The sequence below is a fragment of the Ptychodera flava genome, chromosome 18 (genome assembly GCF_041260155.1).
Source record: "Ptychodera flava strain L36383 chromosome 18, AS_Pfla_20210202, whole genome shotgun sequence".
NCBI classification, from domain to species: Eukaryota; Metazoa; Hemichordata; class Enteropneusta; family Ptychoderidae; genus Ptychodera; species Ptychodera flava.
The window spans coordinates 17,273,436-17,290,171 of record NC_091945.1 but is presented as its reverse complement, the minus strand read 5'-3'; the positions used below and the strand labels follow the sequence as shown (position 1 = coordinate 17,290,171).

The 16,736-nt window shown below is 37.3% G+C and overlaps 2 protein-coding genes across 7 annotated transcripts in view; both read right to left on the bottom strand.

The window, feature by feature from the left end:
- LOC139117030 (PTB domain-containing engulfment adapter protein 1-like) overlaps positions 1-1,707 on the bottom strand; it is a 59,854-nt gene extending 58,147 nt beyond the window's left edge. For 4 of the 5 annotated variants that reach the window (XR_011548437.1, XM_070679837.1, XM_070679836.1 and 1 more), the window contains exon 1: positions 1,545-1,707. The gene's annotated coding sequence lies outside the window, so the exon portion shown is untranslated. The remainder of the gene's footprint in view (positions 1-1,544) is intronic. The other variant, XM_070679839.1, reaches the window with a different exon arrangement.
- Positions 1,708-4,203: 2,496 nt separating this feature from the next.
- Positions 4,204-16,183, bottom strand: LOC139117029 (uncharacterized). Of its 2 annotated transcripts, XR_011548436.1 has the most exons (5): positions 15,964-16,183; positions 10,364-12,126; positions 9,667-9,749; positions 7,269-7,772; positions 4,204-6,485 (listed from the first exon to the last, which is right to left on the bottom strand). XR_011548436.1 is itself a non-coding variant. In XM_070679835.1 (2 exons), the coding sequence occupies exon 2, from the start codon at positions 12,103-12,105 to the stop codon at positions 10,966-10,968; it is 1,140 nt and encodes a 379-aa protein (XP_070535936.1). In that variant the 5' UTR covers positions 12,106-12,126; positions 15,964-16,183; the 3' UTR covers positions 8,104-10,965. The 2 variants fall into 2 exon arrangements, 1 of the variants encoding a protein (XP_070535936.1); XM_070679835.1 differs by lacking the exons at positions 4,204-6,485; positions 7,269-7,772 and having other exon boundaries at positions 8,104-12,126.
- Between the last annotated feature and the right edge of the window lie 553 nt (positions 16,184-16,736).

The window sequence follows — 16,736 nt, the reverse complement described above, 5'->3', positions numbered from 1 at the left end:
TTATTCACATGACTCTTGGTTCATTTTCAGTATTTCCACCTATTATATTTTGAGTAAATGTTAGCAACAATTCAATGTAGCTACATCCTAAATTTTAAGCCCAACATCAAAATTAATTCTTTTTTCAAAAGACGGGTATAAATATCACACAAAAATACCAAATTGGTTGAAATCATGTAATATATTCAAATTCAACACCAAGCTATCTTCAACAAATTCAATATGATCTGATGAATCATCTGCTCAATAACCATCAATGGTCTTAGCACCGGTATTTTATTTTTGGAACATCACAATTACATATACTATGGGAGTCAATGTTTTGAAATCCAATGTCTTATATTTTCGGAGATCCTGCACACTGTCACAAAAGACACATTCAACAAACTTCAACTCGATTGAAAAGGGATATTAAGGCTTTCAATTGTGTGATTATTGCCCAATATTACAACGCATAGGTGATTGAGACTGATAGAAACACAGACACATGTACATGGCTCACTTCCTCATAAATTTGTATTTGTCCCCATTTAGCTACACTGTGTTAGCGTTTTCCTCATATCAACACTGTTCTGTTCTCGTTCAGTACATACTACAGTGCGGTCAAGGACCTTGCTATCTTCTTGCCATGAAGTTAATGTTACCTTGAAATTTACTGAAACCATGTGGTGCCAGATAAATCATGGACGTACGTGCATGAATATATACATTCTGGTCCACGGTTACCTATGACCATGGAGGAAGTGTGGTACCTCCATCAACAGTATGACAATCCCTGACAACATGTTGTCACAATTTCAGTGATTAAAATCGCAATGCTGTTGGGAGTGCTTTAGGTGTACCAACAGTGTACAAACTTTGCTGACAGCATATTGCGATTATGAACCGTTAGAGATTAAATTACAAGTTCGAGGCACTGGGGCTGGCCACGAATCGCGATATCTCCGGTCGTTTGGTGCTGGCGTTCATTCAATCATACTGCGATATCGCCGAGCTTGTAGGGTCTGTGGTGGGCCATCACACGGCGGAAGTGGTACGTCATGTGGATTTGCTGAACGTGTATTTCAAAATCAATGTACGCGATGATACATGCTTTTCGTAACTAACAGGGCTTACAGTAGACCCCAACTTTCCAGCTTTGAACCCATGAATATGCTTATGTTATAACGATACGTAACCTGAAGTTCGCCGCATTTCTATGCCATTCAACTGAGAAAGCCCTCTCAAGGCCTCATAGTCGTACAAACAAGGTCGCCACTGCAGTGGAAGTTGTAATCACTGGACACTTTTTTGACACAGCGCTCGTTAATTTCAACAGCCCGGAAACTTATGTACGACACATGTAATGACTTTTAATACTGCATCACACATATGAAACGACAACATGAAACTATGAGAGGCTTCAGCGCGGTAAATGTCGATGTTCGAGGTTGACATGGAACAACTTTCGCTGGACTCGAACAGCGTCCTGTCCTATGCTTGATGAAAGCTCGGTATCCCAGGAAATGTTGGTGATTATAAATCAATAGAATCTCCATACTTACGTGATAAATTCAGACTGAATAGAGAACAGTTATTCTTCTGAAGAGATACATGGACACGCTTGTTGAGAAAGAATCTGGCTAATTCTGCTCCAGGGCTAGCTGTGACAGCACCTCACATTAGACGCGTGTACCAACTTCTAATCGTCAATACAGCGGGAAATACACAGCGCCGCCAAGTGGTCAACCAAGTAAATAGAGCCTTGTACAAGAGTACTATGCTGGGTGTAGGCAGGCACAGGTTTTAAGGTAGTATGCACCTCGAAAGTGAAAGACTTAAACTTTTGCTCTAATTTTCCTCAAGGAATCTTTCAATCATTCTCTTTCAAAATCAAGAATAAAAATAGGGGGTCACCGTGCAAATTTTGGTACTAGAGAAACAATTTACCCAAGATTTACCGATATTAGAAATTCAAAATGGCCGCCATCCCTGTGTTAACTCTATGGGGAAAAATAAAAAATTTCGAATTTCGAAAAACTAAGCCGGTGAAAAGTTTTCTTTCACCAAGAGCTTTAAAATGAACCCCCACATGTGGTATATCAGAAGAGAATTGTAAAAGTTGGAGAGTCCGAATGCCTGTCCCAGAGGTGCGTTCTACCTTAATTTTACTGAGCAGTCTTGCAGATACACGAGATATGCAGATATTTCTGATCATGCAGATACGATGCGGCTGCGCGTTATGTATAATGGTGTTAAGGTTGTGCTCCTTCTACTGACAGTTGGAAACATTTTCTGCCACGCATAGCATATTGCTAACATTTTCCTGAAGAGAAACTTCATTTTGACAATAAATTTTATTAGGTTCTTGACTTTCAGTTTTTTTAGAATTTTTTGTCAATAACAATTAGCAGCAGTGTTTCCTAGCAATCCTACCCCACTGCATGTACCTCCTAATGAGCATTAAAGGCAACACAGCCATTTCTGTACTTGTGTAAGTTTACTCTTTGGCATTGAAAGGCAGGTTGCCATAACAACATCAATTTAACAAACAGTGAATCATAATCATATAAAAGAACCCAATACATTTCCCGTTTTCTGTTCACAATCAATATCACTGCAACATGAAAATATATCCTAAAATTTAAGTATAGTACTCTGGTAGAGATTGCATGATCACACAATTCACTACCTGTATTTCACCTCTATTGTAATATCTATCTAGGTATTTATTTATTTGTTTATTTGTTTCTTTTATTGCAACAAAATTATTATCTGCATTCATTTGTTTACTTTTTAGTCTCACATTCCATTGTCATACTGAGATACAGAGAGAGAGAATTAATTCAGTTATGTTGTGTTTCTAGTTGATTCCTGTTCAAGATTGATATCTATGGGTTCAAATTGTAAAGGAAGAAAGACGCACTGCACTAACACTGACTGTTGTCAATGTTCTTCTTGTACACTTTGAAGAATGGCAAAAGAATTCCTTTGTTTTGACAAGCTATTCAAAATTTGAAGTTGCTAGGAAATCAAACATGGGGTTGCTGGTTGATCTAATGCATGATGGAACTGATAAAGTGCAATATACAAACTTTACAGAACCATTACTCAGAAAGATCCGTACAGAATGCTGACCATAAAATTCATTCTTGAATTTCTTCGCATTATAATCATCTGAACCGACACTCAAACATTACGGCGCAGTCTCCAAGATATACGCATTGGCAAATATCTATACTCTCATAACAGAAAACAGAGCAACAACTTTTCTGTATTGTGTGACGATTTTCCAGTGTTACAAAAATAGAACATTTGAGACAATCATCCCTAAGAATCAGCAATCCAAATTTCTGTTCTACAGCATTGTTTCTGAGAGGATTGCTTGACCAAAAATGCCTTCTGTAAGCACATGAACATGACTGCGATTTGGAAGTTGATATACAGTTCTGCTGTAATGCTGCAACAGAGCAACCATGAAAAGTTATCGCATACCATACTCATCAATTCACAGAACACACTTGATAATGACCATTTGAAGATATATGTCACAGTAATTTGATGACACTGTGGTTGGGAAAGAAACTGATTCGGTATAAAAGAACCAAACAAATCAAATGTGACACCCACTGAAAAAGCTGTTCCTCAATTTTTGATCGAACTTTGTCAAAAGTGGAAAAATAAAGACGTATAAAACAGGCATTAGGAACGAATCTGACATACTAAATTTGAATACCAACATATTGAGTTTCACAGCTGTTTTCCAAAAGTGATCAAAAAATGAGGCCTTTATCAAAGCAAATAGAATCATCATAATTTCAGCAAATGAGATTGGAGAGGTAATGTACACTGCATACAAGAATCTATACATCACATTTGAAAAAGACCAGATGAGTGGGTTTTTGGATGACCAAAGCTGCTCCTCTTGGTTCATATATAGTGACATTTTCATCAAAATTTGGACAACGTTGAATGATGCCACACTATGAACTTGTAAAATTCAAAAGCTATGAGATGAATGTGTCTTAGATATGACAACGCTCTGACCAAAAATCTGGAAATTTAAGGGATCAAATAATATTTACTACATTGTGTAGGCCATTATATATAACATGATTTTGATAAACAATTATGCAGGAAACTTATGAATATAAGACAACACAATTTTGATTACTTTGATACTTTATTGATCTATAATTGCAAATTTTCATAAGTCATATTGCGTATTGACAAAACAGAAAAATCTTCATATACTATGAAAATACAATAGATTTATAAAGCATGATAAATGATCCTGGATAATTATATAATTATATACAACATGATATAAATACATTTAATTTTAAAATCTATTGCTGTATTATAAACATCTCAAAGCTATGGTAGGTATATCTCTATCATGGTGATTTAGTTTTCTACAAAATTTCGTACAATATTATATCCTTGTAATATCTCTGTGGTGACATTCTGCAAATGAACTTTCAATGGTTAATCTTATAGGCTAACCCCTTTCCCTAACAAAAATTCAAGAAGTCCATGTATGAGATAAAGTACAATTTAAAATCCTAAATACACCTAGTAAACTTCTTCTCATACAAAACAACAAGAAATCTTCAGACAAGATACAACAGATAAACGAGTGAAAAACAGATTAACAAAAAAATTGTAAGAGAGTTTATTAAACCTTGCTTTTCCTTTATATATTTCTTATATTGTTTTCAATCTACGTGTATAGTTTTCAATCTCTGTGTATACACGATTTGCACTTTGCTACGGCAGTAAATAAAGAAATATGGCTTGGAAATTTGTAGTTACAGATATGGGTATGTGGTTGAACCATCTATATCATTTCTGACTATAATATTCAGTTTTTTTTTATTGTTTTCTCATCATATTTAATGGTATGAAAGGTTGTTTGATATCAGGTAATACCGGTATGACTATTATGAAATTGTGTATCATGGCATAAAAGCAAAAACACACATGGTAAAAAAAAATTACAAAATTGGTACATTTCACTTCATAATTTGATGTACAAAGTGTGTTTATGGACGATTATTACAAACATTAAGTAGTCAAGAGAAAGATTGTGTAGAATTTGGTTTTAAAAAAATTCTCAAAGTAACCAATGAAAGAGCTGATTAAATTGTAATATCAACCCCCTTTATTCAAATGAGTTTACTGTTAACGTTCATTTTAAGTGTAATTTAGGTTCTTTCCCAGTGAGATTTCAAATTGAGGGAACTACATTAAAACAAAGGCTATTTCCTCTGCCTGTTTTTATTTCATGATATATCTATATCAAATTTATCTTGCATCATTCTTGCACAATGAGTCACAGCTTATGACAAGACATCAGCTTTGATCTTTTAAATCATACAAATAATGTAATATATATCAGATTTATGTACCATGTGCTACAGAAGTATATCATTATAAGTAAATTTTCATATTGCAACTTACAAGTAAATGTTCAATGTCTTCTTTTAATAAGAGGAGTTAAATGTTTACCCTTTGAACTCTGACCTCAGGTGACCATGACATCATGCAGAGATCAGACACCAAATGGATAGTACATTTAACTTCTCATGTATGTAAATTCTAGTCCTGCACTAATATAGTAATAAAAATGCCACTAGATGACTGTTTAGAACACACATGACTATAATTTGTAATGTGCATTTTTTTGAATGCCAATGATAAATGGCATTTAATTTCAAATTTTAATTTGGCATACTACTGAATGTACTCTGAGTAAGTAGTTTTTACACTGTTTGTTTAATTTTACCGCTATTCTACCAATATCACATGTGAATTTCAGGTCAAGTTGGATAAAACTAGTGAAATATAACAGGTCTTATATGTTGCACTTTAACCCTTTCAGGCCTAAACCCCTATATATAGGGTAGCTCTGGTAAGTTACCAGAAAGTTTTGTCTGAAAGGGTTAACACAAAGTTGAACATGTGAAGGAGATGTGATAAACACCTTTTTTAACAGACTATTTACAGCTGCTATAACAGACCAATAAAATACGCAGTTTTGACCCAATACCACTTTTCTTGACTTGGCAGATAGGAAAGTGGTACTGACTAGGAAAAGGTATAAACTTCCAATAAATCACGAAAATAATTGTGCTTTTTAAACAGGAATGAAAGGATCCGGAATAATTCATAATGAATAATTAAATTGACAGTATTAGTGAATTAGAAAAGTATTCATTGTGAAATGTCTGTCCTCATTATATGGGGATAATTATAAAGAGATTATTCAAAGGATTTCAAATATGTAAAAAAATATATACAACTATTTGTGCAACATAAAATGTGCATAGAGGCTTTGAATGTCATTGTCTGGTGGTTATAAAAAACTTTCTGTGGTTTAAAGAAACTGTTTTTGTGCTGTCTATATTTCAGTGCACAATGCATTAGTTGTCTTGAAAAAGATGTGCTGGAAGTACAGCGATCAATTACCATTTTATGTAAACAACAGACACAATCAGAGAGTGCTGTTAAGGTGCATATTTATCTTGTTCACATTGGCAACCCAACTGAAATTTGGGCCGACGCAAAATAATTGTCCTTTTGGGATTAAATTTGGTCCGTGTCCACACTTACCGGTACCAGAATTAGGGCCGACGTAACTTTACCTTCCTTTGTGACCTCTGACCTGTCAAAGTTCAAAATGGCGCATTTGAATATGGCACGCTGTTTCTACTGTTCATGATTTTCCTGTGTTTTTACGCACAAGAAGGGCAAATATGACTACCATTCACCCTTTTAATCATCGGAGAGATCTTCACCATTTATTGGATGAGCATATGGTATATATAAGACCGCGGTGGAGAAATAACCAGTGCGCGGCATTTTTGACATGCCTCTCTACGTGCACTGTGGAATCGAATGACATGGTCTCGTTTGCGGAACAAAGGTTGGTGGAAGTTCAGCGTACATGGGATGATATTAAAATGTAAAGACTGGATTGAAAACTTTCGATAGGTGTAAACTTTAGTTTCAAACGTCGTTTGTTTTGTGCGAATAGTGTGACTAGTTCAACTTCGATCCATAGCGGAGGCCTGGTCAACTGGGACCAGGGCCGACGTAACGTGTCCACACTGGCGATTTGCGTCGGACCAAATTTTGCGTCGGCCCTGAGTCGGCCCTGAACCCCCCCTTCTAACCGGGACCAAACTGAGTCGGCCCAGGGCCGACTCAGCGTGTCCACACTGGTTTTTTACGTCGGCCCCGGCCCTGGTCGGGACCTGGGCCGACGCAAAGTCGTCAGTCTGAACGTACTTATTGTTACATTTCTTGGAAATTTGTTACATTGACACAGAAAATGATTACACAAAATTATACAGAATGGGAGGTGGCAGTGACCTCTGATAGAAATTTATCAAGTTGTGCTGTAAATGCTCCATCCCATCCAGAATTTGGAAGTTTATCTACATTGTTATGTTGAAGGTGGGATAACTTTCTTCCCAGGAATTATGAAAAACCAGACTCAATCACCAGGAATATATTATATCTGATGTTGACCCTTTCAAAGTTTCTTTATTGTAGCATGTTTCTCAATAAATCTGCCGATCTTCAAGGTTACAGGAGCACAGGTGGTGGCAAATAAGCTGAAAGATCAGAACTTTCTCTGTGAGGATTTCACACTCTGTGAAACCTGAATCTTTCCACTTCTCGTCACGTAAGGCTATCTTCAGGCATACCAGGAACAGCACATTGTTGTCATGGTAACCTCTTTTTAACACTCCAAGGGCATTATTGATGTCTCCAGCTCCAGCAACCTATGTTATCATAGAAACAAAGCCTTTTCAGACTCTATGTGGAAATGCGTTTGTCATTATGATAATTCACCGTCTTTATGATGCATTATTTTTTTTAATTCTCGAGAGATTCTAATATTGGACAGACTCGCGACATGTGTAAAAGGAGGAGAGTTCAAAAGATACCTTCAACCACAGTCCCTCCAACAGCAGTCTTGAAACACCTAGTAAGGTGTGAATACCCTTAGTGCACAGACAAGGCGTGATATGGATTGGTCGCGGAATTTGTCATCCGTTTTTCTCATCACCGAGAAATGAACAACGTGCGTAACTTGGATTAATTGGCGATTAACAGTTTTAAAAATGTAATGACAGATTCTAATGTACTAATTAAGATAACATGTCAACTTTAAAACTGGAGAAACCTTTGAATACTTTCATTTCCTGTTTGATCCTTTGCAGGGTGATTACTGTGCATTAACTTTGTCATCCCTGATACTTATTACATGTAAGTGAAGAATATACAAAACTTGAAAAAATTTAAATTTGACGTCTGTTTTAGGTAGAACAGGCCTCGAGAACAGATAGTCAGACTCTCAAATTTCTACAATTCTTTTCTGATCTACCACTTGTAAGGGTTCATTTTAAAGCCTTGGAGAAAGAAATACTTTCACTGTCTTAGTTTTCGAAAATCAAAAATTTTATTATTCCCTTATAGAGTTAACACAGGGATGGCGGCCATTTTGAATCTCAATATCGCAAAATGTGGGGTGATTTGTTGCTCTAACACTAAAATTTGCACGGTGACCCCTGATTTTTATTGTTGATTTGGTAAGAGAATGGTTGAAAATTTTATTCAGGAAAGTTTGAGCAAAAGTTTAAATCTTTCACTTTTGAGGTGCATACTATGACCTATACCAGTGTAGCAATATTTTATACAATAGTGAAAACATGCTGTAAGTCAAGTAAAAATGACAACTACATACACAACATTGATAAGTGTCAATTGTTTACCCAGGTCAGTCTGTCACAAAGAAACCAGCCATATATCCAGATTGGTGATGGAGGGACTGTCTGCTTCAATTCTACATGCAGGATGCTTTGAAAAAGTGACTACACACTATTTTCAACTCTGCTTACACATAGAAAAAATGAAATTTTTGAGCAATTAAACTCATTCATATTAACACATGCTCTCTCTATCACTTGTGCATCTTTGTCTGGTTAAAATGACTGGGAAATATATCCATCTTTGCATACAAACGTCATTTTCTAGTGGAACTACCTCAACTGTGCTTGGTAAGGTGCTGAGCATATGAAACAGCTAGTACTTCAAATCTCAATTGCCAGAAATGTGCCCAGTTTGCTTTTTCCTATTACCGGTAACTGTAAATTTTGCTTCTTTTGATAGTAATAAAACATGGGTACCAGGGGCACAAAAGTCCTTTAGGCTTCACATGACAAATATCATATGGTTCACACAAATATGTGCCATGCTGTTATCCCTGAAAACAGATCAAAGGGCACCTCTAAAGTTTGTTATTAGTTTGTTTGATTTTGATATGCCCACTCATACAGCTTAAAAACAGGGTCTAAGGTACACTGTACATTTACTTTGTCTAACATCTGACACATCTTTATTTACCTAACTTCACAATGTTTTTTGCCTAACTGAGCCACTAACTATATGATTCTAATTGACTAACAATGGATAAAAATATTATTGATTTGAATCCTCATGACTTTTCAAACCAAATCTCAAGGCGATACATGCAGTAGGTCTCATGTTTCTATGATGAAAGACCATTCATATGTACATACATACATAATTACCATAAAGGAATTGATCCCAATAGGTCCCCAAAGTGTGCATGTACCTATAGTAAATGGTAAGCATGTTGCAAACTCAGTTTACCTTTCGAGCAGAGAGCCTCAAGTTTTTCAGCATTGACAACTCAACCAATTCTTTCTGGAAGTCTTCCATCTGCCAATGGTTGTCTGTATACATGATACAGAGGCAGCAGTTACCCCATAATTGACACGGTCATGATCATATGGTATGCATGCAAAGATGACAATGTAACATTTTGTGTAATCACTTCAACTGAATAACAGTGATTTGTCATCATATTCATCAGAACAGATGTCGAACAAAAAGTTTTAAAGTGTGAGAATCTGTCCCCATGAAATATGCAAAATATTTATTTAACCCTTTGAGTGTTGTAATTTTTCCCACCAAAAGTTTACTGCCACATTTGACAATTTTTAAGAATTTTTCTGAAATTTTTTGATAATTTTGGACCAAATGGATATCACATTTCATTGGCTACAGTATGTTATCAAAATTTTGACAAAAATCTGAAAAAAATTGACTGGAATATATTTTCTAAAGGTGACCTTTGGCGCTCAAAGGGTCAGTATACATTTTTTTCAAACTCCGACACAGAAATGATATAGTTTTAAGCCATATAAATCTGCACTAACAGGAGGATATTTCATTAAATAAATGAAAATAGTGTACGCAGCTTTGGTATCATTTAAAATGAAAGCATGCCCTTCTTTTTGCAGTTAAAAAATGGTAGTAGATAGTCAGAGTAACTTTGGAAAGTTACCTGCGCAACAGTATATAGTAGCGTGTTCACTACTATGGTAATGGCAAGTTTCCGAAGTCCAATTGCCAACAAACCGCATACCAATGATGACAAGTAACCATGACAACCACGTTCCATTTTGATTTTTTCTGCAAATAGTATCACTTCCTCCTTTTCATCGTTAGCAGCTTTTGTGGCAATATCTTCAATATCGGCGGTTTTAACCTTCAAAACCCTCGCAAGTTCACGCCATTTAGAGCAAAGTTCATTGGCAAGAAGCATCTTAATACTGTCATCATCTATCTGCAGGTGTTGGGATGCACACAACTGTCTACCATATGACAAGATGTCATGGCTCGTACATAACAGTTCTGTTTGATTGTCTTTGATTCGTCTGACCTGCTCATTAGGGTAGTAGCCGATCTCTCCGTTCTTGTTGATTCCGATGTCCCAATGAAGTGATCTGCCTTGCCGATCTGCCTTGAACCCACATGACATCAAAACGAGAGCACATTCCTTTTTCTTAAGATTTAGTAAGTTTTCTCTTGTTTCATCCTCAGTTTTGGCAAAATCTTCATTTGCTTGAACAACTGGGAGTGAACGAAGCGGGATCTCAGGTTGGCTTACAGGACATGAACTATGGCGCCGTTTGTTACTGGAGTGGTGTCGGTCACGATTTTTTTTGTGATGTAACTCTTCCTTTTTCTTTGGCAAGTCTGGTTGTGGGGAAGCTGGCCCAGCGGAAACAGCCGATGACACAATTTGAACATGTGAGCTGAGCTGATGTGGTTTGGTGATGTACAACTGTGATGGTATTCTCTGTGATCTTCTGTTGCAACCATTGTAAGATTCAGTGTAAACTGTTCCATCTGTTGCTGTTTGTTGGTCAGTGGAATTGAGCGCAGAATGTATACTTGTCTGCTTCTCATATCTTCAATGTAAATTGGATCTACCCTGGAATTATCAACTTTCCAACCATTACATGCTTCAGCTTTCAACTCGACTTTTTGGGGTTGGGAAATTTCACACCAATAACTTGTCCATGGCACAATATCTTGACAAGTTTTTTGGCTCTGCCATACCGACGATTTGCATGAAATGATTGCATGGAGGCACATTCTTTGTTCTAACTGTGGAGGACCATAGAGAGAAAGGTGCAAAGTGATTTGGATGCAGTTCCAGATTTTCCCTTCCATACATCTGATGATGGCAAAGAAAAGAGACTTAAATGATAGTCTTTTGACTTCAAATCTCAACAAGGATGTCTCAGGGCAGTGTGTCCAGTCACTCTCAGGGACTTCCTCGATGGGTTTTCCTTGTCCATTTTGACGCATCACCACAAACTCTGCATTTCTCTTGCTCTCTGCATCCTCCTTCACCTTGGTAACAACTGGCAGCTCAACCACCATCTTGTCATTCTCGTTGAAATGCTTTTGTTTGACTTCAACGACTGGGCTTGCAACAGTGTGTTTGTCCGACTCCTCAATTGGTAGTTCGCTGGGGAGACGCACCACAAGCTTTCTGCTGTTATTTCTTCGACCCTGAATTCTCGGCACCTGAATTCTTACTCCTGCAGAACCTGTGTCTAAGCAGCCTCCTTCAACGCCAAAGGTCTCTTTCCATGATCTATTGGAAACAGTTGCTGGCATTGCTTGTCTGTGCAAGGTATTGTTTTCGTATCTAAATGGAACTGCATATCGTGCAAATGTTCTTATACCATCAACGACGCCTTGGAAACGACTGTGCCTTGCAGAATCACCCATTTTTTCACAACATGCAAAACTCTACAGGAAAAATAAAGAAAGAAATAAGACATCAGTCTCTGAAATTTGAAATTCAATTCCATTTATGAAGATGAGTTGGACGTTTACTATGCTGATTCTCTACCATACAGTTGAACGCCTTTGATGGTATTGAAAAGCTAAAGTCACACGGCAAGCAAAGCAAGCATCAAGTTTTGCCTTGCTGGCTAGGGCTGGTCAAAAAGTTGTGCTGTGCTTCAGCTTGCTATTAATGACTTAGGACATAGATGTGGGCTATGTTTAGGACCATGTACAAGCAAGAGAGAGAGAGAGAGAGGAGAGAGAGAGAGAGAGAGAGAGAGAGAGAGAGAGAGAGAGAGAGAGAGAGAGACAGACAGACAGACAGACAGACAGAGAGACAGACAGAGAGAGACAGACAGAGAGACTCTGACTACATTGGACTATATGTAAATGCTTGTTAGTTTCTGATTATAAATAAAATTTGAGTCACAAAGAAACAGTATAAATGTTAAATGTACAAGCACTCTATCATTGCTTGAAACAACATCCCTCACAGAGAAACAAATTCAATATTTAAAGGAAGTTATATCAGGGAATGATTGTCCTCTTTTTGAGTCTAGTTTATTAATCCTGAAATGAAAAGGTGTTTCAAACTTTACTTATGACATGAACTTGAAAATGAATTACAAATATAAAAAAAGATTGCAATGATGACCCTTATAAAAAGAAAAAAGCACTGTTCAGTGTGCATTATTTGGTTCATTCTTAAGTCCTTGAATAAATCTCGAAGAAACAACTTTGTTGGTCCTAAAATATTATGAATTTGATATTCACGAAAGGCGCCATGCCGAATTTTAACCAGTTCTCACCCCCATGCCCAAAAAACAGGTCCACAATCACAATTGAAAACAATCGATTGTGAAAATCCATGGTGGGTAAAAAGGGTAGCCTAGATTCCTTTCCGTCCGCTTGCCTCCGTACCTCCGTCCCCACTACCGTCTAGCCTCGTAAGCAGTATTTCGAGCTAGAGTTGTAAAAAACTGCTCATTTGAATGTCAATGGTCACCAACTGAGACCATGATGTCACTAGCCTCCCTTTCAAAGTCAATCACTGAAAATGACCCTCTCATGATTGGCCTTGACTTGGTTGGGCAGAGCTAATTAATATGACATCAAATATGTTAATTGTGTTGACACTGCAGCTCTGCCCAACAAGTCATAGGCCAATCATGAGAGGGTCATTTTCAGTGATTGACTTTGAAAGGGACGCTAGTGACATCATATGGTCACCGTCTCAGTTGGTGACCATTGACATTCAAATGAGCAGTTTTTACAACTCTAGCTCGAATACTGCTCGCGAGGCTAGACGGTAGTGGGGACGGAGGTACGGAGGCAAGCGGACGGAAAAGGAATCTAGGCTATAAAAAGGGCTGAAACCTCCAAACCAATACCAATATTAATGTCCAGTGCCTGCAGTAAAGTACTGGTATACTAGTAATTAAAATTGTATTACTTCTCAACTGCAGACAATTAAAAGACTACATAACATACAGCCAGTTTTGTTTCGACTCATATCAAACATCTTTAGTACCACTTGTGTTTCTATCAATCATGTTTCTCATTCTATTCAATTGTGAAATCACCAGAAAGGCTGTTTGTAATTGAACGATGTGATAACAAATCATCACATCTATAAATAGATTTGTCATTCTTATTTTTATACCTTACAAGGGCGGTCAACTGGCTGATTTCAAGAAATTCAAACCTCAGTATTTTTATGTATTAACAAATTGTTAAATATATTTTTCACCAAAATTGAAATTTGCAACTGCGCTCCCCCCAAATGCAATAGATTGTTCTTCTCCTGGCAACTTTAGGTTTTGCTTCCACACACCCCTCTCCAAACTCCCTGCAGGCAACACTTTCTCACTTGCCCTTTCCATTGTGTCATGTCTCTGCCAAATGATTTTGCCTTCCCAATTGGTAAATGCCCTGCAAAACCACCACCCTTTCAAGTTATATTTTGCATAAAACAAAGGAGATTTTGCAAGCAAAATTACCGAACGAAACCAAATGCTGAATTCTGAATCCCTACTTCCACTATGTATACCTTATGTCATGCACAGGAATAGCACCATCAAAGCCATCCATCATGAATGTTGAACAGATTAAATAAATAAATACAAGAAATAACGAGAAAATCAAAATAATAAACAGCCATATATGTTTAAGAGGCTTGGTGTATTATCTTACTTGAAATATGAACAGATGCTACTATTCATTTGATGGTATTTATGGCTCTATATTACAAAGCCAGCTGCTTGATTTCTAAAGATAGAAATCACACCTGCTGACCTTTAAGTCAATAGTGTCAGAGTAAATCTGGTTTTTGCTTGCACCTCTCAAGCACAGTAAAGTGTTTTCTACTATAGGGTGATTTTTTATTGTTTCATATACGAGATCAAAAAGTAAAAGTTTAGAAAACTATAAATTGACAAATCGCTATTTTAATGGATTTATACTGACCCATACATTGTGGGGAAAAACCAAAGCTATAAATAACCTTTCAAAACTACAAACAGCAATGTGACCATTTGTTGACGTGAAATAATGGTTTTCACCTGACTTAAATGGTCACCGCTATATTCCTATGAACAGACCCACAGTCGTCATTGATAACAATGGGTTTGGGCTGAACTATCGTGGAAGAGGGGCGATCATACACGAGTACAGCTTGACCTACGGGCTGTGTCATATACTTTCATAAACTGAAGAAGTCAGTTTCTATTTTTGTCAAAACAGTTTTGATCACAAAAACAACAGTCTATTAAAATACATGTCGTCATGAATTACTAGCAGTATGACACCACTTATACTAGTTGAACAATATATCTGGGATTACAAGTAAAATTGATATGGCAATAATTGTTATTACTGTAATATTAACTGTCCAGCTTTGCCACAAGATTGAAAGCTGCCACTGCATGTAACTGTACACCTCAGCTTTCCGCTATGTAAACACAGGACAGTTACTGCCAGCAGCATGGGTCTATTTTTGTACATGGAGGTAGCTCTATGTTTTGTACATCCATGCTTCCAGAGAGCTCAGTACATCCGTGGCGTGTACGCCTAAGGCACAGACAGTAGCGGCTTCCGAGCAGGTACGGGCAGCCACAGGCACTACCGTAGTTGATAACGCTTTCATTGCAGTAGAAAGAGGTATTCTCGACCGCGGGCCATCCGGGTACTTGCGTTTTTTTTTGTCATTTTTGCGTCACAGCACCGTGAAGGGGTCCGGATTTTTCAACCACCGAAACAATATTCAAAGTTTCAATATACATAAATGACATAACTTTTAGTTTTGATTTTTTCTACACAATTTCTGTGTCATTCGCTCTTCTGTATCGTCTAATCTCTCATTCACCGCGCTCGTATGCGTTTCACCTACTGACGTCATTCCGCCGTCGAGAATGGGTACACTAAAAGCGCTTTCAACTACAGTGGTGCCTGTGCTCATATGTATACCCATGGGTGTCTATTTTTGTACATCCACTGGCAAGTCCAGGCACTTGTGGGCAGAACAGTACTTGCTGCCCACAAAATACTGTAGTTTAATGCTAAGAAACACGGAAAAAAGGAATCTAAGGTATGCATGCTACCAATGGACGTAAAAAAGAGATGATGTAGACCTCAACCTGTGATCCCAGCAAGAAGCGTGTGTATGTGCAAGGATTTCCGAAAATATGGCAGAAAGCGTTGCTATATAGAAAGACTATCCGCAGACGGCGTTTATGAACTCTAGAACTGCTATGAATTGTATTGCAGAATCGTGAAATACGACAGTGTCTGTAAACTCACCTGTTGGATGACGCGATCACGAATGTTTTGAAACGTCCTTTGTTCTGATGTGAAGACAAATTGTGTCTCGTGATTAGCTCACGTGATCATTGCATTTCTACTAAAAGTTCTATCCGCATGCTCTGTTCATGTTTTAAATGCATGATCATATCCCTACGAAACTTTAAAATGCGAGCAGCAGGGATTCCCCGTTTCGATGACATATGCATTACGTACCTGCGGGTATAACCGCAGACAGCAAGTTAGCCTCGGTTTGGATTTGGCTTCGTTTTCAGGTTCATGTGAAAGCCACTTTGTGTTTAAGGTCGAATTGTCAAACTTTTGATCGCAATTTCAAGTTAGATGTTGTAATTTAAGATCCAGCAATTTAATAATGCAGGGGGGGGGGGGGTTAGCATTAAAAAATATCAAATTTCAAAAGGAATGTAATAATTCGCTACGTGCCACAAGAGGGCGCATTTTATTCCGCACCGTTTGCATGGGTTTGCAGTCACGAATTACAGTATAAGGCTTATAAGCTTATGCGTTATATTGGTAAGATAGTAACACGATTGGAAGTAATTAGGAGAATTGGATCTTCATATTTTTCAAATTTCTCAAAAGTGTTAGGAGCCCCATAGCTGAATGTTGCAATATTACAAATTACTCCTGAAAACGTGTATTGCTTAAAAAGAAAAGCAGATAAACCTGTGACATTACTTCAATTCACTATCTAATTTATATCGCAAATTAGTTCCAATAGTGTTAAATAAAATTGAACACGTGAACAACGG